The following is a 25096-nucleotide window of genomic DNA, read 5'->3' on the forward strand; positions in this document are numbered from 1 at the left end:
TCTCCAGTAGGTCTCACCCTGCCTCAGCAAAGCCACTATGCACTTTTATTCTCCAATAAATCAGTGGGAATTGCCAGCTATTATTCAAACAAGCATAGACCCTCTGTAAAACAATAACAAAAAAATCTGGAAGCGAAGAAGCTACCGAGTTCCTATTTTTAAGCAGTGTTATTAATAACGTGCCACAGTTCTTCTTTATATCACCACAACATATAATAGCATTGAGAAATTACTGCAGCATACTGTAATTATTTCATTAAGGACTCCGTGCCTCAGTCTGTCAGCTTATACCTGCATCACAATGAAGAACAATGCGACTTAAAAATAAGTTACATGCACACTGTAATCTAGGCCCTATCACCTCTTCTCTGCTCATCCAGCCAAGCCTTGAAATCATGATTTGGGCAAGACTCCCAGAGAAACACTAATTAGAGACTGAAGAAGCAGGGTCCTCCTAACGACGCAGCTGTAGGAAACACGCTAAAGCCCAACTCCATCAAGAAGCGCCAAGCTAAATCTGTAAAAATCAGATTGCCTCCTAAGTGTCCCTGTTTAACTGGGGAGACCTGTGTTCACAGTGAGATAGACCAGCACTTGGTTTCAGAGACAGTGTTTTCCTCTGGTGAACAGGGACTGACTGAGTTACTGTTTGGATCTTGTCAGGAATTCAAAGTACTTAATTCCCATGTTTGTAGTCCCTTGGTCTTTCTTTCCTAGTAAGAACAGCAGCAGCATCTTTAACCTTCAGGAATGGTCCTATTACTCTTTTCAAAGACAAAGCTAGAAAACCACCCTTCCTGCAGCTGTACCCCGAGTTCCCAAACCACAGAAAAAAATCACAAAGCATTAAACATTTCTGCTCACAGGATGGAGCCCTATGTGTAGCTACTTCATCTGTCTTCTACGGTCATGTAGTACATGCTTTCTGAAAAGCAGGATAAGGTTATAGTCTTGTGGCCTCTGCTCATCATTCAGGAGCGGTCAGTACAGCATCACTTAATAATTCACCAATTTATTACCATAAATCAGCCAATCCATTTAATCTTTGCCACATGGAATACAGCAAACCTTGCAGGATCTGCAAGAGTAAACTGGCAGCTCTAGTTTATCGAAATACCTGCAATCTGCAACATGACATGAAATATGTGTGCAGAATAGCCCAGCAGGCCTGGATTGAAATTATGTGGCCATTAAGTACTGCCAGATGTATCAATCACACATGTTGGAAGAAAAAGTAATATAGGAACCGATGTTTTCGCCACTAATCTGTTTCATTTTAGTCAAGCTTTATGGTACAAGTAACAGTGGTGGGTTATGGTTATAAGTTTAAAATAGGAGAAAAAAAAAAAGGTTTATTTTATATGGATAAGCCAGCCTTTAACTGTACCATTCTTCCAGCCACATTCTCAACTATAAATCAGATAAAAATGACTGATTAGAAAAAGCCCCTCAAATGTTCAAGGAATAGGCTGAGGTAGTTGTTCAAAGTTAACACGATGCCCAGAACTCAAATGAAAACAGAAAATCTCTGGGAAGGTTACTCAGGGGTGATTTCAAGGGTCTGACCTACATGCCTGGGCCATGTCTGAGGAAGAAAAGCTGTGGGGACTGTGACAAACCCACCAGATTCACGGCTATCAACAAAGACCAAGAAGGATCAAACAGATCAGTGCATTCCCCTCCGAGTTCTCCTGCGGAGTACATGGCTCCAATGCCATGGATACAGAGTCTCGATACAGGGATGGTGCACAACCTTCATGATCTTGCTGTAAGTCCACCCACTGCTTTTGACTTCTCCTGCAAAGACTCGGGAGTTGCAAAGTATCTTCTGCGATCACACCTTCTCATGCCAGAGGAGCATGCCCATGCAGTCTCGGTACTGCATCCATATGAAGCAGAAGTTTGGAAGTGGAATTTAATTGATGTATTATTTTATTAATTTGAAACTGACATCACCTGTTCCCCCAGCAGCAGTCCTGAGAGGAGCTGGAACCCCTGTCCAAGATGGGTGCACTACTGCAGAGGAGCCCCAACCCCCAGGGAGATAGTTACGCTCTTTAGCATTGAGCTCCACACTCTTCATGTGATTTTACACAGATAGAGAAATGGCTCAAATCCCAAAATGGAGTAAACCCGTAGAGTTTCATTTCACCGGAAAACTACATAACTCAGGGTATGACCTAAGAAGATCCTGCTGCTTTCCCCTGCCAGATGGTATGTAGAAGGCAGTTTAAGTCTCCCAGTAGCACCCAGTAAGTAAAATACTGTTGGTCTCATGCAGGTGGAGGCTAAAAAAAAAACCAACAAAAAAGCCAACCCCCAAAACAACAGCTCTTCCTTCCATCACCCCATTTCTTTTGTCCCCTGAGGTATTAGAAAGGGCAAATTAGCGGTGGCTTTACATGCATCTTTATTTCTACTGCTTATTAAAATCCCTTTGTTAAGTGCACATAGATGATATCATCTACCAATTCCTTTTTTCTCAAGTTTTTTCTGAAGTTGCAGGAGGCAGGATTTCCCTTCTATTACATAAGGAGAAGAGGGTGTATTTGTTCTTTTGCCCTTTAAGACTTGTTAGCACGGTCAGGTTACTTGAGCCAGGCCCTCTTTCCTGATCTTTTCTTGCAGGGGAATTATTCTTGGCAAGGCTCCAGCCTAGTATTAACCCAATGGAGAAAAACCAAGTGGCTGTATAAAGAAAGAGACATAAAACAGACCCACCTCAGGGCTTTGCCCAATCACTGAGAGCTGCAGCAACAGACTAGAAATAACAAATACAAGCTGGTGCTCAGTCTCCAAAGCATGCAAGTACAACCATCACTGGTACAACCAACACTACTACGATGTCTGTTTGGTGGTGGTACAATCCTTTTCTTCCATCCTGATGGGAAACAAGGCTACAAGCCAGCAGGCGAGGTACCACACCACAACTCCTCCCAAGCAAAGCATCAAGCCCCAGTAGTAAAGAACTGCCTTTCATAGCGACCCCACCTTTCAGCCCAGACTAAGAGACTGAAGAGGAAAGCAGAACACCCATCCTGTTATTTATTGTAGGGGAGTGATGGGAAAGTGATTCTCCCACCTCCAGCACCTAGTGCAGGGATCTGAACAACTTGAATTTTTCATCATCTCTTAATAGGAAGAGGCTGCTTCAGAAGCTAGTCTTTTTATTAGGTGATGAGATGATGTGCTTAGGGTGACCTGGGGTAAGTAGGACTAGGAAGAGGAACTTCCAAGTATGGTGGCACAGTAAAGATTACCCAGGGATTGCCTGTCTACCCACTGCCACGCAGGAGGCAATTTTGGGCTGAGGTTTACCTACTGTACCCCCAGATGGAACACCGATTTAAGTCTCAGACACACAAATGGAGGTTAACTTCTTCCCTTTGAGAGATGTCTATTCGTCTACCTAACCAAAGTGAAAACAGCTAACCAGTTACAAAGCTGGGGGAGAAAGAAGGGCTGACATGTTCCTAAGACTTGCTGTCCCCAAAATTAAGCCAAGGGAAAAAAAAAAAAATCATCAGTGCTAAGTACAAACCTTATATTGGTACTGGTATTTGTTACCTTACAGGCATGCAAGAAATAATTCTTTATAGTGAAGAGAATCAATCACTGGAACAATCTTCCAGGGATGCAGAAGAGCCCCAGTGCTGGCAGTTTTCAAGGTGTGACTGGACATGGTGCTAGATAATTTCATCTAGGCTTCCTTTCCCATGAAAGGTGGGACCAGATACTGTGAGTTCACTTTCAACCTGGGCTCTTCTATGGTTCTGTAGTTTCTGCAACAACTGCTAAGGCTTTATTACTTATACTTTTTGCATCTAGAATATGTAACTGCACCAAGAAGCTGACCAAAGCAAGCAACAGAGGAAAAGAGCAGCCTGAACTGCTTCACATCTAGAAGGAAACAGAGCTGGGCTCTGTGGACCTTGGGACTCCATCGTCCTGACATACAGTCCCCCCCTCCTTTAGATAGAGTGCAAGTTCTGGCTTTCAAACCCTCTATGAATTTTTATTTACTCAAATGCAAAGAAAAAAAATAAAATAGTTAAGAGGCCCTCACAAAGTTACCACTTACTATTATACAGCACAACAAAAAACAGTTGGAAAACCTCTGCCGCAAACCATGTTGGGAAAGGTGCACAAGTGATTACTGCCTCCAGCTACTGGCAAACTTTCAAGCAAGCCGTCCAACTAGAGGATGCACTTTTAGGATGCCATGTGTATCAGTCAGTGTCACACACGCCTGCATCAGCCTTCCTGATGTGGTCACCCAGCTGGCACCTCAACACTAAACAGCCAAAGAAAGCAGTCACAGGGTGTTGTGGGAGTCACAAACTCAGTTTATGGCACAGAGGGACAGGCCTGAGGCAGGTATGGATGAGGAGTGGAAAGAGTGCCCTTCCCTATGGACTTAGGGTGCAGAACAGCCCTGGGGTACCTCCACCTACCTTGGCCAGAGGAAACATCTCTGGTGGGGCTATTTATTCCCTGCACAAAAACACTTGTTGCCTTTGCCCTTCGATCATGCTATCCTTACCCTATTTTCTCTCAGGTTTTTTTTGTGAGAAGAAGCAGTTGGTTTCTGCCCAAGAATGGAGAGGACAGAGAGGCCAGCTGGAGGGGATGATCTACATCCCCTGAGCCAGACCAATTCTGCCCCCCCCTCAATAAATCCCAGATTTGCTGAACAACACCTACAAGAACCACCGTAGGCTTGGGCAAATTCCCCCCAGATTTGATACTTCAATCTAGTTATGTGTCATGCTCACATACTCGTTCATCATGTTAAGCTCTTCTAAAATTACCCTCTAGTCCTCTGAATGAAAACACCTCGCTCCTTCACTTCAAACATTGTGATAAACATAGATCCTTGTAATATGAGAAAAGAGGGTGAGGACCTTGCTGTATTTCATTTTTGTACTGCAGTAATGAATTTCAAAATAGCCTAGCAGTAGTAGTCATGCTTACAGATTTAGTATACATTCCCTTCACTGCTCTTCAGAAATTTAGCACCTCTGGTAACAAGCGTGAAGATTTCGGGTTGCTTTGCTTTTTTTTTTCCCCTCTCTTCCCTTCAGCAGATTATAACGTGACATTTTCTTTCTTTTTGTTTGTTTTGAATGAAGGTTTGGCCCTCTTTCTGCACAACTGTTCCCTCAGTGCATAAAAGACATAAAGGGCTGGAAGACAGCAAGACCTTCATCTTCTAGCCTCACCTGAAAACGAGCAGTACTTTTCCCTGTTGTTAACACCTGAAAGAAAAAGCCAAAGGGGTTTTAAAGCTACTTGCTTTGAACTGGTCATGAAAAAAACCAAAGCCAAACAGAACACCAAGCAAAAATAAACAAAGTGCAAACCCCAAAGCAAGCGCCAAAGCAGCCTTTTAACTGGCATAGAAGTCCCCAGTATGTCAAATTGAGATTGTTTATGGGTCTCTACACAGTTTTACTAATCTTCTTGACTTGTTGTGCTTTATTTCTGAACTTAAAAGGCTAAGTGAGGCAGGTCCTCCAACAGAAGCACTGCAACAAGACAGTACTCCAGCTCCTGAGAGCATCCCAGACTACTTGACACCACCCTGGACTATAAGGGACCAGCATGAAGGAGCACACTTACTTATGTACATGAGGGCAGCTGTGCATAAAGTACATCAGCAAGCAGATGCCCATCAGCATAACTCGTGAATCTACCTACTGTCAGACCAAACGGCCTTCAGATCCTCTGGGTAACAGCTTGGGTCATAGCTGGAGACTTCAGGACACGTGAGACACGGGCTGAGCACGCAGAGCACCTTGATTTATGGATTTTGTGAGGCTTAAGTGCTGGTGAGCCCCGTGCAGTGGTGCACTCTCGTTTGCAGGAGCAAGAGATTAATTTCTGCAGTCGACTACTGAAGCTGGTCTACCTGGGCAAAGATTAATTTGCAAGGCATTTTATCCACTCCCAGGGTATACAACCGGAGCCGGAAGGGACACCACAGAGCTCACACACTAAAAGAAGGCAGTTTATGGCCTCAGCTAAGGCCATTTTACAGCTGCAAAGCTCCACTGACCTCAGCAATGCTCGCATAAACTAGAGGACATTCCTTCCTAAGGTGCAGAGTATGGCTTTTCCCATCATATACTTTTTTCCTGCATCACGTTGATTTTTTCTGATCCCACGTTTATTTTCCCAGGAAAGTTTCACAGGCTTGTCTGTGGATGCACATTACTCTCATTTCTTTCCAGCTTCTCACGTTATCACAAATAGGATCAAGTACAGCAAACAATCGCATAGTACTCTCCCTGTGTGATTGATGACACAGATACGTGCAACAAAACAGAACAAAAACAAGTGCTTATATCAGGCTCCTTTGAAACTTCAAAATATCAGGGAGACCTTTCACAGCACCCAGCACAACTGAGCGCCTGTTTGCTAATCTGGATGAAACAAAGTACCATGCAGTTTAAGTGCAAAAATAAAACACACTGCTGGGGCTACACTGCATCCACAGTGGCCAGCTTTGGCTAAGGCAAGTTTATTTTAGAAGGCATTCTCTCTGCCTAGTTTTTGTAATAGGTGAATTACTTTGTTTGGGTTTCTTTCCCCAAAATGCTGAAGATGCAGAAGTCGTAATTAACACTTTACTGGATAAGGTCCTTCAAAATCCCTAATATATATATATATATAATTAATTAAAAATAAATCAAAGTCACTTTTCTTACAAAACTGGATTATTACAATAATCCTGAGGCTAGTGATAGACCTGCTGAGGACAGAAACTCAGGTTACCTGCCTCTGCCCCCTACCCTGATGTCCAATCCCACCAGACTTCATCCTCAGGTCTGCTCCAGCCAACCAGCTGTTCACAAAAGAAAAAACAAGAGTGGAAATGAAGGGGGAAGTAGAGCATACCTGAACTACAGAAGCAGAATACTGAAATATGTTAGGCTGAAGCCATCAGTGTAACATCTCAATACCCCCGCTGGTCTATCATCTCCATTTTGGGTATCAAACAGTGATGGCTGCAAGCTGACAGATGTTTCCAGGCAGTGTAGAGCAGAGGTATCCCTGACCACAAATACTGTACTGCAGCTCAGGATGTCATATCACTGTCACCATCCTTCTCGCATGCCTGACCTCTGCAACTGCACCACCAAGAGTGATTATTCAGCATATTATTGGAAAAGGACAGAGCTCATGGTGCACCAGAGTTAATGGTTCATCATCACATCCTCATAATATCCTTTTTGCAGAAGTCCAAGAGTCTCCTGCCCCTATCCATTTCCAGCTGGAAGTCTGAATGGTAGTCAGAGAGAAAAGTTACTTTATCAATGCTGTAAACTAAATGCCAGATGAGCTGGGACAGATTTGCCACACGGAAAGGAAAGAGTGGCAGTTATTTCAAAATCCTTATTGCATTCTTACATTGCTGTATCAAGCAGAAAGTTTAGCAAGACAGACATCCCTAGCACTCTTGCCCAATTCCAGAAAACAAAAAGCAAACTCTCAGCTTTTCATTAACACCAGAAGTACCACCTCAGTTTACCACACCACCAACAGACCTTGCTCCATGCCCACAGCCTCAGTACAATCAGGGGCCCACCTGGCACAGGGACACTAGAGACTCCCCAGGAAGCTGCCCCACGTCTTGCAGCCCAAGGATGAGCTGTCCCTCCAGCTCAGCAGATGCCCCATGACCACTCATTAACAAGCTGTGTCACTCTTGCAGGACGAGCTGTGGCATTCCATGCCTGTTACACAGCCCTTGCCCTGCTACTGCCCCCCAGCTTCTGGCAGGAAAGGCAGTTCTCCATGGCTTTTTCAAAAGGCTCTTGGAGAAACAATCCTTGACCAACCATTAACAGGCCTACCCGACTGTAACAGCTCAGTCTTCTTCCCTGTACAGATGTGTGTACAGGCATCTCCTCAGGAGGTCAGCTACCTATCAAGTATTACAGCAGCCTTATCGAGGGACAGTCCCAATATTATGACTCAACCAGGGTTCCACTCAAGAAGTGGGAAACACTTAGTATTCCTAGGAAGGAGTGAGTCCCACTAGGATCACAACACAACTCTACAGTGTCCAAACATCAAAGGTATTAATGTACAATCCTACATGAAGCTGGGCCTGCAGGTCAGGTGCTGCCTCTTACCTGTTCTCCAGCAGCGTCATGCACACGACCTCCCGCACGCCTGGGTTGTTGGCTTTCTCAATGGAGCAGCTTTGCAGATTCCAAGTAGCCACCCTCAGAACAGGTCTGCCATCTCTCACCCCCCCAAACATCTCCACAGAGGGGCGAGTGGATATGATCTGGGTTGGACCCCCGGGGGGAAAGTCCAAGTCCTCGCTCTGGAGGCTTAGAGAAGTGGGGCTGGGGTGAGGCTTGGCCATGAAGTTGAGGCCACCATTAGTGTTTGTTGAAGGGGGCCTGGAACGCTCTGCAAAAATCTGATGCCTGATTTTGTCCAGAAAGGAGGAATTGATGCAGTCCATCCTCACCAGGTCCTCGATACTTTTGAAGGGCCCGTGCTCTTTACGGTAGTCCACGATGCTGTTGGCGATCTTCTCAGTGATGCCACGGATGCTCATGAGCTGTGCCGGGGTGGCGGTATTGATGTTGATCTTGGTGGCGGAGAGGTGGTGCTCAGAGGCCAGGTCCTTGCGCAGTGAGCTGGGCGAGTGCTGCGCCGAGCTGCCCTTGCTGCTCACGCAGATCTCGAACTTCACCTGCTCCAGCTTGGCCGCCCCCACCCCACTCACCAGCGCCAGGTCCTCCACTTTCTTGAAGCCGCCGATATACTCGCGGTACTCCACGATGTTCTGGGCCACCACCCGGGTGACCCCGGGGAGGGTCATCAGCTCCTCCTCCGTGGCCGTGTTGATGTTGAGCCTCTCCTGGTTGACGAGGATGTTGCTGAAGTTGCACGCCGCGCTGAACTTGCGGCTGTGGCACAGGTCGGCCGGGTCGCGGGGGATAGAGCGGTGGCAGCCCAGGCTGCCCCCCATCTCACCGCCGCCGCCACGGGCCGCTGCCGGAGTCGGGGGAGCGGGCGCGGGGCGCTGCCGGGGCTGCCCGCCCGCGACTCATGGACCTCCGCGGGAGGCCGGCGACAGAGCGGGCGGCTGCGGGGCACCTGCGGACAGACCCCGCACCGCACCGCGCGCTCGATCAGCGGACCCGCGGAGGGCTCCCCGGCCCTTCCTCCTCCTGCCGCTCTCCTCGGGAGGCACTGCCGCTCCCCCGGTGCCAGAAAAGCCGCCGCAGCCGCTTCCCGCCCGCCGCCGCCCCGTCCCCCGGCGCTCCCAGCGGCTCCTGCCGCTGCCCGTGCCCCGCCGGCGGTAGTAGTAGGTGGGCGGGAGCCCCCGCCCCTTGGCAGGAGAGGCGGGGCTGCCGCCGCCGCCTCCGCCCCCCGGGCGTCAGCCGCGCCCGCCCCCGCCCGGGCACGGCGGGGACCGGCCGGCGCTGGGAGTGGGAATGAGGGCGGCTGCCCCGGCGGGGCTCCCTCCAGCGGGGTCCTGGCCCCGGCTCCGTGCCGAGCCCCGGCAGGGCGCGAGGAGGAGGAGGCTTGACCTTCTCCTTTCTGCGTGGGCACTCGCCCCCTGGGCACAGGCGGACTAAGAATGTCCCCGGTGCTGTCACCTGGCCGCTAAGGGCAGGCTTTTCCCTTTTCCAGGTGAAAGGACGCTCGGACGCTCCTTGCAGCGTTCTTGTCCCCGAAGTTCCCTGGGCTCGCCTCCGTGCAGCTGGCAGGGAATAAGTGTGTTTTCAAACCTCGAGAAAGCCTCATCAGTCATCTCAAAGGGCTTTTTTGTGCACTTGCAGGGCACTATGCTTTCATACATCTGGGTTAAGTCTGCTTTTTTCTTTCTTTACTTTTTTTTTTGACATCTCAAGCAATTGTGAGAGTGCTCAACAAATTAAAACTCCCTGCAGAATCATGCTTTTGGACATAATATGTCTGCGTACTGGGTCTGCCTCAGCCCATGGTCCCTGGTCTGCTGCGTGCCTAGCTTTTCCCTGAACCAGGGTAACCTCATTCTGCACCGAAATCATGACTGTGTATCATCTGTGTACCTGACCTTTAATGTAGTTTGTTCATGCCCTGGGAGCCACAGCAGCCCACCACAGTCCATGTTGGTGAAGCTGCTGAACTATCTACCCAGCTTCTACAGCATCCAGTCCCATGCTGCACTGACTGCAATGCTATCTGTAGCCAAATTAGCTCATTTGAAACTAGCTTGACTGTGCCCACACAGGAGTGACTGCAATGTCAATGAATCCAAAATATAATCGGTGGGTGTAACTGAAAGGAAGGGGGAAGAAAACTGAAAGAAAGAGCAACATATTCTTACAGATGCCGGGTACACTCCCTGCTGCTGACAGTATAAATGTATATTTCTTTTAGCTGGATAGAATATGGTACACATATATTTTCAACATCAAGACTCTTCGTTGTCCCTCTGATGAAAATGAAAACAGCTTGCAATAGCAGCTTATACATATATTTTTCAATGGAAATTATCTGGGTCCACCTGAAATAAAAAGTTGAACTCATTCATCTTCTTGGTGAGGGAGAATGTTGTGTGCATAAGGGAGTGCAGGCTGCACCGGGCTTTCAGACTGCGCAGGGCACTGGTGCTTTAACACTGGCACTAGATACTCTGCTGCAGATCACATATTTCTCTTCTGTTCGCTTGAGCAATAGAGCTAGAAAATTATCATTACAGGAATGGGTACTGGCTGCATTAGGGTATTGGCTCTCTGCTGACTGCTGGAGTGGAGAAAGTGCTCGCTTAGGTGATTAAATGCTTCCACGTCTACTGGAAAGTGCTCTGTGCACTGTGATAACAGTGGCCAATGCAGCAGAAGTCATGCTGGGCCTATTCCTGCTGGGATGGTACCAGCACAGAGCTGGAAACAATTAACCATTGAAACAAGTATTCTTTTTGAAGCAGTATTATTATGGTAATAGCTCCACAAGCTGTTATCTTAATTGGGAACACACTCTTTTGCTTTCTACAGCAGGTTGTTTTGAATTGGTCCAGGCTCATTAAACAAGTTTTGGAGCTGATAAGCACCAAAATTCAAGTGAGGCATCATCTACATTACAGGCAGCACTAGGTTTTCCATATTACGGAGAGAAGGCAGGAGCATCTCCAGAAAGAAAATAACAGATATCCCTCTCATCCAGAACTTCCTGTTGTCAGCAACTGCGCGACATTTCTTGAATCTGCAGCTCCAAAATAACTTTTGAAACTAGATGCAGCTGGAGATGTGGAGCTCAGAGGGATACCACGAGTGTCCCATCACCTAATTCTGGGTATAACCCCATGCTAATGTGAGCTGCAGGGAGGAGATGGGGGGGTGGGGGGTGTTATCGTTCCATTAGCCATTTACCCTTATTGTCTTTGTTGACAATTACAGGAATCTTATTGAGCTCTGAATCAACCTTTGAAATATCTTGGTATTTTCGGGAAGCACCAAAAAATGTGAAAAGGTAAAGGTTTGGTTTGTATTTTAAAAAGTTCAAAAGGAAAAAAAAGAAAAAAAAAAGATTAATCACCTGACCTGACATCAGTTAGGCAATCCATTAACATGAGAAAGCTAAAAATGAAGTTCAGTCAGTAAATGATTGAAAAAACAATGTTGAAATTACTGACAGACAATTTAGGCAACAGAAAATAAATCTTGTGAAACCTGGGTAAGTACTAGATTTTGTCTTTGATCCAATCCTGAGATCAGTGTATTTAAATTTATTCAAGAAGAGATTGATCATGGTCTGCTGGTGTCCAGCAGCTGACAGATATCCTTCGTGGTCTGCTTGGCACTTCTCGTGGCAAGGGGCCACAAATAAGGGATTCCTGGATCTCTGTCAGGAGGGCTCAGAGATACTGTGGGTGGCTTATTCCTCAGGATCTGCAACTCTCTGCATCTGGCTGCTGGCCAGGGCTGGCTCAAAAACCTCTCAGCGACAGCAAAATTGAATTTTGCTGCTCTGAGGGTGTGACTCTGGGGAGGATCTCACAAGGCCAGGCAGGCTCCAGCATTGAGAGAGAGGGGACACTCGCAAAAGGCCCTTGGGAGCAGCCCTCACGCATCATGCAAAGTGTTTTTATGTTTTTCGCTGGATAGTGTTACAAAGTGAGCAGCTACGGAACAACGGTTTTAGCCCTGCCCAGTGGCCATTTGTTGGTCTTGGACTTGCTTTGCCACTATCAGCTGCCCTCCTAGACTCAACATCTCACACCCTGTCCCCCAAATAACTAGTGAAACAGGTTTCTGGATGGCTGGGTGGCACGAGGACAAGCAGCCAGCCACACAAGAAACACAAGGGTAGGGTAGTGTCACCTGCTTACCAGCTCTGGAGGTCTGGAACTTCTCTTCCCTGCAGGAATTCTTCAGAGAGGAAAGAACAAAACTAAAGTTTTTCCCTCAGAAGCAGGTTCTGCAGCACTTAAAACCTTTAAATACAGTGTTTAAAAATTATATGGAATTGCTTGAACCTGTAACAATGGAGTGGGAGCAGATAGATACTGGTGAGCAAGGTCTTTTGGCTTAATTCATACAAAGAATCAACCTGCAGGCCAGTAGATTTTAAAGGCATAACTTCTTAGCATTTTAAGATGGTCTTAAAAAATCTATTAATCTATTTTATATTTTTCAACATTCACATCTACAGTGCAGAAGCTCTAATCAAATAAACTCTGTTTTATGATGAGGGCTAGAAGGAGCCAGGAGACGTTGCTCAACAGAAAAACACAGAGTTTTCCTTCAGTCTTCAGGCGGCAATTGCAGTTCCTACCATCTTACCATGTCATTGTGGCACCTTTTCCAGCTCTCCCTTACACACCCTTTGGGAGCAGGGGGCTTGACAGTCACACCTCTAGGGACTGCATTTTCAGTCCTGCTGCACTGGGCTCTTAATGGTCAAGGACTCAAAAAGGCAGCTGATTAACTGCAGTGCCTGTGTTTTTATTTAAAGGAGCTATTAAAATAATTGTTTTCCTTCTGCAAGGACATTTTCAGTAACACTTGTAACAGGTGCCTGAGGCAGAAGACAGGCAGTTTTTATGAAGACAAATAATAACAAGTAGAAGTTAGCAATTTCATGAGCAGTGGGACTTACAGAGTCTGATTTCTGGTGGCTCTTTCCTTTGTTGATTTTATGATTTATATTAATAAAACTAAATTTCCATTAGTCACTAATCTGCGTAGCTCTGTTCCAGATGACCACCAATATTTGTGGCTCTTTTAGAAACGCTATATTTTTGAGACATTTAACCTTTGTCAAATCTGCTTGAAATCAGCCCACAATCTAATAAAATCCATGGGTAGGGGATGAGAAGCAGAGTAGTAGTGCACATGAGTTTTTCCTTAGGAATCAAATGTCTGTGGTGTGAGCTCTTTTTCCTGTAAGGCATTTTACATGACAGCCAAACTTGTTGCAAAAAAAAGTGATGTCACCTGTACTGTGTTGCCAGGTTACGAGTGTCACATCCTACAGAGAAATACAGTCAGAAGAGTGAGCAAAAGTGACTCATCCTCATACCTTGATTAGGGCTCCACTTTGGTTGGTGTTGAGTCTGAAACCCAGACCTCTCCCTCCCACAAGAGATCTCGACCACTGGCTCACCAGTGCACAGTAGGACAGCTCATCCTAGAGGGAAACAAGAAAAACCCAAGCTAGAGGAGACGTTCTCCAGCAGAGCTTGGGATGCATTTTCCAGTATCCATAGACAGCAGGGGGGATTTGATTCTTATCTCCCACATCTGAGGTGACACTTAATTACTCAGATACCCCTTGGGTCACAAGGCTGGAAAGGAATTAAAAAATCTGGTCCTTCCTTCACCCCAGGCAGAGTCATCAAGGCCACGCTTACAGAAGCTTGCCTGCTCCAAGCCTCCAGTGGTTTAATTTCCTGAATTTCCCAGATAAGAAACATGAGATATGGTGGATCTGTGTCGCAGCTAATATCTTCTTTGAGACCTAGACCCTCAAGCCTCTAGTAAAAATGCCCGCAAATCAGTACTCTGTGAATCTGGCACAGGGGAGAGTCAGAACTGATGACTTGTGAGCTAGGTGTCTAAGCTCTCACTCTAGGCAAGCTTTCTGTGATGCCACCCAAAGGCAGGCATCAAGTGGATTTTTGTGAAAAAGATACGAGCAACGAGATTTTTAGGCGTCTTGAGAGCCAAGCAGGAGAAGAGGAAAGATAAACCAATATACTGGAAAGGGTTGTTCAGAATAGCTTTCAGCATTTTGGTTTCAACAGCTGGACTGCCGGCCTCTCAAACTTTGCCTTTCATATATAGACCTCTTACCCTTCAGAAGTCTTTAGCTGATGCCTCTTGGTGGCAGATAGGGATTTAAAATGCAAGCAAGTCAGCTCACTAACTTGTAGTGAAACACAGACTTCACAGGGAGTGTGATTCATTAGTCCTTTCTAAACATTTGCGTTTCAAAAGTGGTATAACTTGCTGTGTAATGCCAGAAATAATGATAAATGTTGAGACCCATCTCCTGAGCATTCTGCTGTTTCACTGAATAAATTATCATTTTGCATTACTTGTAATTTTATCCTTTACTTGTAGTTACTGGGTTACCATAATTAATTTTCTTGTTAACAAATTTTAGAAAAATGTTAAAAAAATACATTTCATGTTTACCTTTTACTTTTCAAAGTGTTTAATGACCATTAGTTAACTGGTGCATACAGCTTTTTAATTCAGTGATTCTGCAATTACTGTAGCGGCCAATGCATTTCTGCCCAGACATATGTTACTTACAACTTCTGCTATTTGAGGGGTTTGCTTTTGGTTGTTTTTTTGTGGTTTTTTTTTTGTTATGAAACTTAAGAGGTTCATCTCTTCACATGAACAGTTGTGCTTCAGACCCTGAAATTATTCAGATAGACAAAAACCGGACTCTTAGTTCTCCTAATTTTCTCAGATATAAGGAGAGGTCAGCCAGGTCTCTCTGTGGTTACTTGTGCCAAGTTTGCTTCCTGTCTTTGTCTTTTCATGCATAATCCTCTGTATGCTAAGAAGAAAATAAACCACTAAGTAGAGTCAAACTTCCCCTTAGCCCTAAATTCTCAGAGATCTGCAGAGGATGGAGCCTCAGTATAAAGCCCTCTAGAGCTCTGTTGAGGGTCAGGTCACTGGTTTATGAAACAGTAAATGTTTTGATTAAGACTTTTCACACAAAACATGTCATATTGCGTAAATGAGCATCTCTGCAATACTCTCCTGAGAAATTTCTCTCTCACATTTCAAGTCCTGCACCAACAACTAAAATGGTTTAATGGCCTCAACCACTCCCAGCAGACTTTGAACTTCTCTGAGGAACCTCCCTGACAAGGAGCACAAGTTGCTTAATTATTACAACACCTTCTGTGAAGGTTTGATCCAATACCCATGAAGACAGAGGAAGGATGCCTAGAATTATTCAAAAAGCTGCTCTGCTGATTTATGCAAGCGGGCGGACCTGCACTGCTGGTTGAATTGACTTGGATGGCTCTCCATCTGACAGCCAGGTTTGTTGAAATGAAAGCATAAAGGAGGAAGGAAAGCAGGACAGTGAAGAGGTCTGCCTGTAGAATCAGGTCCTGTGGGATGGCTGCTCGGAGGAGAGAGACGAGCTCAGATCAGCAGTGTCTGGGGGAATGGGCAGAGAGCATCTGAGCAATACTGGACCAGTGGAGGACAAGCAGGTCCCTAAGTACCTGGAGCTGAACAGCACTGAGCTATTTAAAACCAAAAATGAATGACCATTAATGACCCATTATACCTAGCTTTGATCCCTGGAAAGACCCTGGCACAAATAAGCATATTAAGTTCTTGGAAGAAAATTAGGTGTTTGAAAAACCAAATTCACTTTTTTCTTTGAAAGAGTGACTGGCTTAAGGGATAGGACAGAAGAAGCTGATTAATGACAGGGAGTGTGGAAGAGCATGTACTCATAAAGTGTGTGGGTGACACTGATCCAGAGAGCTTGCAAGGACTTAGGCAGCTGGGATCAAAATTCAAAACAGTGTTCACAGATCAGAGGGACATTCCAAAAGTGACAAGATTAGTTTTAGTAGAAACCTAGAAAGGAGAAATCCACAGCACCCTTTAAAATTGAGGAATACCTGAGCCACAGATGGGGCAGGAAAGGCTCAAAAATGTAAATACGAGTCAGCAGGGTGGCCCATTACGTAGAGACCAAAGTTTGTTTCTAACTGATCTCAACACCATGATTAGGAAAATAGCTATGCAGTGACACAGTTACAGTCAAGAACATGATACTTAGAGCCACCATGCCAAAGTATTGGTGAATTACTGCCAGATGTTGTACAACTTGCAAGAACCAAACAGTTCTCCCAAAACAAACCTCACAGCCCTGAAGTGCTTACTGGTTTAAGGCTAGATCCTAGTCCTTGCTTATACCAAGTAATATGTACTCTAATAATTGGAAACACAGGGACTATGAAGTACAGTTGGACAGGAATAAAGGTTGCATAGCCTGGGGTGAGGAGTTTGCTTCCTAAATAAGGGTTTAAATTACATAAGATGTGGAGTGTTCTTTTTACTGTGTGTGATGTTTTGGCTGAGGTCACATCCACATTGCCAAACCCCGTGCCAAACAACATGTGTTTTGGAGAGGCTTTTTCAAAGTTTGAAGAGCCATGAGGCAAAATAGCTGTTGCCATCCTATGCAAGCCTTTGCATTATGTCAGCAGCACAAGCTCCCCATGCTCTGCAGGACATTCATTCCTGTTCACCTGGTGTGCTTGTTACCATGACTCACCACAAAAACAACACAGCAGGTATTGGTTGGCTGTAATTTCTATGCAAACATTGTTCTGGGTATTGTGGGATGTCTGTTTTTCCTGTGATCGATTCTCAGTCTTTGCTGTGGTTCAAGAACAGCTCCAGCACCTCCTGCTTCAAAAGCAATCTCACTGCATATCATGAAATCAGGTTTTAATCCTTCTCCCTAGTGTCCTGAAGCATGCAGTTGATTAATTCTGATTACACACCACATGTAGCCATGTCACACACACACACACACACACACACTCTTGCCAGCCAGTAAATGAGCTGCATTCTTCCCATGTTAGTCATGGAGCATGTCTCCTTTAACCTATGTGGTTGCAATTATGGGACATGAGGCGCTCCTCCCATGACCCAGGAGACGTTCTTGTCCCCTTACACTGCAAGGTGCTGGGCATCCCTATCCTGATACCTACCAAGTGACATCAGGGGACGCTGGTATCCCATCAGTATGACTCTTAACATAGGACAGAAGGAAGATGGGACATTCAGTGGGGTCAATAAGTTCAGGGAAATGGCTGGATAAATGACTCACTTGAGCTGACTAAAGCCCCATCCCAAAGGTGCAGGTTGCTGACTCTGTTTCTCATGCATGTACACATGCAAACTGTGGAAATCAAATCCCCCTTGTAAGAAAAATACCGCTCCTTCAATTTGCATTGTACTGCCATCCCAAACTGGATATGAACTCACTCCACACTTAGTACAGGGCTGACTGCATGGTGATATTCCATGAGCTGGTGCCTTGGGTTTCAGAGTGTCAGGTATGTCTTCTGGATATGCCAATTCCCTTGGCCTGCCTGACACCCAGCATGCCTTGGCAAAGTCATCAGGCTGCCTACACACATTTCACCTCTTGGACCATTAGATGTGCCAGGTGTGACTTATCTGAACTATCCTCTTGATGCTGCACAGGGATAGGGAGACTGATTTTCACCAAACCAAGACATGACTCATAGTGTTTATTTTTTCCACTGCATTTCACTGCTTGCAGTCATTAGTCCTAGCATAGGACAGTAGAGTTTTAGAAAGACAGGTTAAAAGAGAACCCAGAATGGTCTCCATTTATTTTAGAGAACTTCAATACAGGAATTATCTGTCATATCAATAGGAGTTTGCTGGTTCCTAATGGCTGCTAGCTCAGTTCCACGAGGTCTTTGGACCTGAGCCTGCCATTTGCCTGCTGTGCATGAGGATTTGCCATCTGCGCTGCCCTCATTGAATCCAACTCTCTCTAGTGTGATTATGACTAGCTGGAGAGTGAGGGATTGCCCAGTGTGATGAAGGGTATCAGCATGTGGCCTTCACAGGGTGTGTTTGAGATAGGGAGCCATGCATGCTAACAGTTGGCAGGGACAATAAATTGTATTCACATCAATCAATCTTGATACCATCTGGTTCTGAAAGGGCTAATTCTACCAAAGACAAACACTCCAGGGTTCTCACAATCTTTTCAGTGGATTGAAAGGAAACAGAGACAAAGTTTTGATCTGTATATATTCTTTTGTCCTCAATACTTTTAGAGAAGGTGACACAAACTTGCAGATTCCTTTTGGATTTAAGCTAGTAATTGTTTAAACCACAGTGATAACTCTGTATCACAAGAATAAATCATGAAAGAAACATGGTTAGAGAAGAAATCATCTGAATTAGGGAAGGCACTGTATTTTGTCCTTCATTAAGTTCTGAATTTCATTTGGGTTTGCTGAGCAGAGGCTGTGGCAAGTATAATGTGGGGTGCGCTGCCCAGAAAAAAACATTCCACTCACAGCAGGATCATAAGCCGAAGTAAATACCCAGAAACAAGTTCTTTGAGGTGTTTGCAAGTCCCTCAGAAGTGGCAGGGACATTCTTCCCTTCATATTTCAGGAAGGTTTAGATATTCCCAGGAAATCAGGCAAGGTGTGGTGCATGAAAGCAAAAAGGCAAGACAAGAATTGACGTTACCTTAAACTAAAATCTTGTTGTATAAATATCAAGGCAGGCCTCTCTCTCGTGTTCCAGGAATTTCACAGTGGTTTCTCTAACTCACATTTTTAAATCAAAATGTTCAAAAAGATTGCATAAAATAGTTTCAATTTCCAGAACTTGAACATTCACTTAAAAGTCAGCTACAATCTTGATTTTAAATGTTGAATTAAGCTTTTTAAAAAAAATCTTACAAAATTGGAGTATCGCAACAAAAATTCCTTTATTAGGGTAGTCTCTCTTGGCAAAAGTTTTGGACATTTCTGATGACAAACAATTGTTTCCACCTCATTGTTCAAAGCAGAATAAACCCCAGGCTTTTATGGATTTTTTTTTTTTCAAAAAGGCTTGAAAAATCTGTAATGTTTGACTGACCTATGTTGTTAAAGGACACAGCTGTAAAGGGGTTCACCTCACTGTCGTGTGGCACTTTGTATGGTCAAATATTTAATGCTTACACATTTTAATCTTTCAACAAAGCACAGGGGCTGCTCACAGATAAGATATCCAGTACTGTCCGTGCCGTCTTCCAATTTGCCTATGACTTCATTTAGCAGCTCCTTGACTCATATGATGCCATCACAAGGGGCTCATAGTCAGGCCCATTAAATATCCACAAGCAAATTATCCAGGAGAAGCCATTTTCTTTCCTTCCCACCTTCTGTACCACCTACTCACCTTTGTCTTGGCATCCACCCTCGCTCTTTAGAGCTGTTTATGACCTGGAGCTAGAAGTGGCAGAGGAGCAGCAGCAGAGGCTGAGCTGGGTGAGGAAGCATGGGATGGCATAAGGGTTTCTCTTGACATCCCAGCATACTCACAGTTTTATCTCCTCTTCACAGCTCTGCTCATAAGACTTTGCCAGGTCACTGCTGAGGGTTTTTTGCTTTCCCTGTCAACCAAGAGACCCTTGGCCATGCCTGTGAAGTATTAAAGCTGTGTTAAGATTCAAATTCAGTGCTTGGATTGCTGAGATAGAAGAGAATATCCCTCACGTCTGGGTGCAAGAGGAGAAAATCTGTCACTCCTAACCATGGCCTAGTTGTTAAGAGTAATAAAGCTTATCTTAATAACATTAAACTCTTCAAATGTATTCAATTTCAGCAGAAAATTTCGAGCAGTCTTTCCCCCACAAATATCCTGAGGAGAGTGGTGCAGCCCAAGGACAGGAGTTCAAAGAAGCTGAGGAATTGCCATCCTTGGAGATATTTGAAACACAACTGTATGTGGTCCCAAGCAACTTTGACCAGGAGTTCAGACTAGATGATCTCTCCTTCAATCCAAATTATTCTGCAGCTTTGTAGAAAATGGTGGTCTTGGACTTGTTGCCTTTGTAAATGGGAGCTGGTGGAGGATTTGGTAAGCTGCAGATAGCACAGATATGAGAGGGAGAGGAAGGGAATAGAGGATGGCATTTGTAGTTTCAAATCCATTTCTTGCAGATCTATGGGGATAACCATCCCATTTTAAACTGATGAAGGAGCTTACATTTGTATGTTATTTTTGATAGTTAAAGAAGATGTGTGATCTAAGCTGGATCAAAAAAAAAAAAGAAACAAGCAAAAAATCCTCATGCATCTGCTCTCAAAGAGTTAAGATTGGTTTCTGATTCTGCAGGAGTGGATATAGTGGTTTATTAATACTGTACAAGTAAAATGCACAAGTCCTGAATCAAAGCTCTGTTGAAATGGTCCAGCACTGAGACTTCCTAGTCAAGGAGAGGCACCTTCTCTGGGGAAGGAGAAAAAAGGCAGCTTTCAACCAGTAATATCACGGGGGTCTTATTCTGCTGTCACTCTGGATGATATATGGGGTTAATTTTAAGAGAGAAAAAAAACTATCAGGCTTCTTTTGCCAAATAGGGGGAAGTTCGATCGTTCCAGAACAATGGAAGCAAAGAGAACTCAAGGGAATTATTCATCTTGTAAATGGAATTTGATTTTCTAATGCAAAGAGCAGGCTTTAATTACAGCAAACTGAAACAATAGAACATTTCCTTACTAAGAAGTTTGAGAGCTTTTTGTTGCTATGATTACTATGTGAAGGGGATGTGCGTGCTTAGAAGTCCTAGAAATTAGCCAGCTTCAGCCAGCTACTTTGTAGATGTTACCATGATTTACAACAGGAATGTTCTCCCTTAACTTAGTTATCTTAAGGACCAAACACAGATACCATGATATGAACATAGTCATTGTGTGATATACTACATTGGGATAGAAAGGAGTAGATACCTCTGCATCAGGAAAGGAAACCTTTCTTCATTGGAGACCATGACCCAGAAGAGAAGTAACACAAATGGATCTCCATCTCCCACAGTGACCAGGATCTGCCGTCCCTCAGAAGAAAAGAGTATCAAATTTATTATCAAATACTAAAGTCACGTTATGATTCTGCTCAGTACTGGATGAAACAATCCTTGCTAGCTTGTGGTCATTATATTTGTTAACATCTAAAATAAATAATTTTGGTTATTTTGTAGTATTTATTGTTGTTAATTGCATTAATAGGATAGCCTAGGGCTCAGTGCAGATGAGACGATATAACACTCTGGTCACGTTTTCAGCTTTAAAATGTCCACAACTACATCCACATCATGTACCAACGACACACATACTGGTTCCTGGCATCATTTTTGGAAATAGAAGTTCCAAAATTTGAGGAAACTGAAGGAAAAGAAGAAACTCTCACACTACTGTGAGACTTTCTGAGTATGACAAAATGCACGCTGTGTTTGTTAGAGGATGCAGTTAAATTAGTGCTTAATTACATTAACATTTAATGCTTTAAAATGTCAGGAAAAGACTAGGGGTGAGGGGGAAATCAGAACTCAAAATAGAGACAGATGAGATGCACACAAGTTTAAATGCTTGATTTGGATTCCTGGTGAAGAACTGTCACCATTATTTTTGCCTCATGCCAAATTGTAAACAAAAATTTAGTGTGTTCAATCTCAAAATGACCCAGCCTCTGGCTTTCTAAACTAGTTGTAGCTAATCAAGTTTAACTACCACTTCAAATTAATTTTTCTCCCTGGAATGTTGTTTCATAATGAAAATTGTGATGGGAATAAAACAGATTACGCTCTTCTGAGGTCTCAGGGCTATCAGCCATGCTCCATTTAACCTTAGCAGTTGTCTGAGAAGGAGCTTCAATCTTTTTGCAGCAGGGGAGTAGATGTACTCAAAGCTGACTTGGTAACTAATGCTTTGTCTGCACAACAAGGAGCGAGTCTGGAGAGCTGCTGCTCATGTTCAGCATCTTGTTTCTTGAGTCACATAGCTCAGATGTTGCACTTTTGAGAAACCAGTGATCTGTCAGACTGAGAAGAGACTACACATATAGTCAATGCACCCAGCTGAGAGGATGCAGAAGTTGTACACAGGGACAGTTCCTGCTAATGGAAGAAGTTCTGTGCTGTCATTCTTTTATTCATGAGATTTCTCCAATCAGCAGCTGTACAGAAGATTGGTTATCTGTTTCATAAAGGTCAGATAGAGTATTTTTCAAGGTTCTTTTTGAGGAATAGTTTGGAGGGGGTTGTTTGTTCTTGTTGTTCTTTTTTTTTTTTTTTTAATTTTTATCCCCTCAGGTACTAGTTAGGATCCTTACAAAGTATAAGTTGTGTAGTCCTAGAAAGTCCAGTAATGTGCCTTTGTGTTGTCCGGTGAATGATGCTCCAGTAGGTTAACATTGCCAAGACTTTGGGATTTCATAGCAAAGTGAAATTACATATAGAACAGAATGTTCATAAAATATATTCATTTTTAATGAAGACATTAAACGCTCAGAGCTTTGTCTCTTTGCTTCTGTGCCCAAACTACTGCCTTTGTAATGATCCCAAGTCTGGGAGCCTTGGCAGAAGAGAGAGGCCTCAACGTCTCTCTGTTAGTGAGATCTCAGGTTTTTGGTCTCTTCACTTAAGAAATTATTTGACAGTAATGGATAATAATGAAACTAATCTGCCTGAAAGATCTGAGCGTAAATGTCTTTGAGTGGGGCCAAGGAATGTATAGCTTTGATGAATCTTCTCACCATACATAAAATCCCAAGAGGGTTCTCTCTCAGACTGTGGGAAGCAGGGCAGTGACCAGAGGGCTTGGGCAAATAAAGCAAGGGATTATGGATCCCTGAATACAGCCAGAAGGGTTAGTATAGTGTCACAAAGAGCGTTTAATCTCCTCTCCTTTCTTCTAACAGCAAGGTTCAGATATACTAGGTAGGTCTCCTGTATTTCTAGGATAGGACACGCAGGGAAGAAACCTTTTGGGAAACTACCAGTGAAGGTATTTCCCCGGAGAATTCTGATGATCCCAAGTCACAGAACAAAAAGCTCAGAGGTACTTGCTCTGCCATGATCCAAAAGAAGCAGGTCTGAAAAGTGGAAAACTAACAGTGTGGGATTGGAAGTCATCTGCTGAGGTCCTTTCCCCAGTCTTTCTAATCTAAGTGCCTCTGGAACATCACAGAAATCTCTCCTCATAGCATCTTTGTTACATCAGGAAGTGCTATTAACCTCTTTTTACAACTGAAAAACTAGGGAATTAGATGAAATACCTGAAGTTACAGAGCCTGATCTGTCCCAGGCTTTCTCCTTGCCCCTGGAACATTTGCGACGTCCAGACAATCCTGAAAAGTCAAGCCAGACAGGACAAAAAAATTGGGAGAAGAATTTATTTTGAGAAACATTATCCAGACATTGCATTTGTACTACATGAGTGAAAGCAAATATTTTCTTCCTTCAGTACCCTCTCCTGCCAGCTCACAACTTTTCCAGGACAGTATCCATAGACAGGAATTAATGTATGCACGGGAAAATTAAGCATCACTGTACTGTAATGGCTTTTGGTATGGATATATATTGCATTTGAACCCTTGCTCATGATGGTTTTATTTCTGAACTGTGAAATCTTGGCCACCTGGCTCTTAGATTAATATATTAACAAGATAAAATTATATGCCATAAGGCTTCTTAGATAAAAAGCTTAGCTATGCAAGGGCTTCTTATTATCCCTTTTATCCTTCACTATGTCAGAATGAATTGTAGCATCTAACTTCAGCTAAAACCCCTATTCAATACTTAATGCTCTACAGAGAGGATAATATTTATTTTATTTTGGAATTTAATTTTAGATGAAGTGACATGCAACAGAATGAAGCACAAACGCTGCAAAATGGTCGCCTACAGTGTGACAAATGACAGAGTACAAACGAGTAATGCAGAGGCAATTAAAAATGCAATATACCCCTGGAAGATCACATCCTATAAACCCATGACTAAGTAGCCAGGATTAGTCCTCAGCTATGTTTATGCAGTGTGCTGCTCACATCTAACCGTACTGTAGAGCGTGAGGGGTAGAAGTCCAAACAAGGAGAACTTCAGTCTGGTTCTGTGACAGAGATTATTTTTCTGTACCACAGAAAGGGACTCTGTAGAACACCCTTACCTTCCTGTGCCACTATTCACGAAGTCATTCAAAGTCATGTAGTGCAGCTGAGTAAGCTGAAGACCTTGTCTTAGACCACACCTCACTCTCCATGCAATAAAGCTTCCAAGCAGCTTCTCATCTTGCAGTGTGTGCACAGTCCCATTGGCTTTACTGGCTTAATGGTCCTGTGTGCACGCTTGTGTTTCTTCGGCTGGAAGAAGACCTCTTCAGAAGTTTCCATTTGCCTGGCTTTTAAGAGGCTTCTTGACCTCAGCAACATGACCTACAGAGCTACAGGAGCCAGGATTTTCAGCAGCGTCCTTTAAGCCAAGAAATGCGGGCAGCAGTTTTTGGTCCTGTCCTCTGGAAAAGATGCTCTATGCAACGGCTACAAAAGGCAGTGGGAGCAGAGGGACAGGGGGTTTGAAATAAATAAATAACAACTTTAAAACCACCACAGTGACAGAGCAGGGAAAATGTTATACCTCCTCCTAGCTTCGACTGCAGGGTGGAAAAGATATTTGGCAAAATCCATTTCAAAAACACAAGAAGACAAAGATGGGCCAAAATCCCGGTTTCATGTCTGTTACCAAGGTATAGTATAGTCTTAACTCCAATAGCAACTAAGTTATCACAGCAAGGCACTGAAATTAGTCATAAAACTGAGCACTCTAATTCATGCTGTCAAAGCTATTTTTGTTCACTTGAAGCTGTTTTCACAGACCAACATAATTGGACAACAGTTATGACAAGCCTTTATTGTGATCTTATCTTCACCGAGACAGAGATTTTGTTGTGGGAGAGGCTGAAACGCAGGGCTCTGCCAAACAATGCAGCATGGAGAAAGCCTACCTTACCCAGGAAAATGAGGAGGCCACATTTTTCTTTGGAGCT

At 44.1% G+C, this 25096-nt stretch overlaps 1 protein-coding gene across 3 annotated transcripts in view; it reads right to left on the reverse strand.

Annotated features, from left to right (window-relative positions):
• The window catches only part of EEPD1 (endonuclease/exonuclease/phosphatase family domain containing 1), a 77526-nt gene extending 53320 nt beyond the window's left edge, over positions 1 to 24206 (reverse strand). The window contains exons 1-2 of one of the 3 annotated variants that reach the window (XM_027665042.1): positions 24203 to 24206; positions 8142 to 8848 (exon numbers count right to left, since the gene is read on the reverse strand). In XM_027665042.1, the coding sequence (XP_027520843.1) occupies positions 8142 to 8845 (704 nt within the window). In that variant the 5' untranslated portion in view covers positions 8846 to 8848; positions 24203 to 24206. Of the gene's footprint in view, positions 1 to 8141; positions 9032 to 24108; positions 24114 to 24202 lie in introns of those variants that run through there. The other 2 variants (XM_027665041.1, XM_027665040.1) reach the window with 2 other exon arrangements.
• Between the last annotated feature and the right edge of the window lie 890 nt (positions 24207 to 25096).

The sequence above is a fragment of the Corapipo altera genome, unplaced genomic scaffold (assembly GCF_003945725.1).
Source record: "Corapipo altera isolate COAL_440 unplaced genomic scaffold, ASM394572v1 89, whole genome shotgun sequence".
Taxonomy (NCBI): Eukaryota; Metazoa; Chordata; class Aves; order Passeriformes; family Pipridae; genus Corapipo; species Corapipo altera.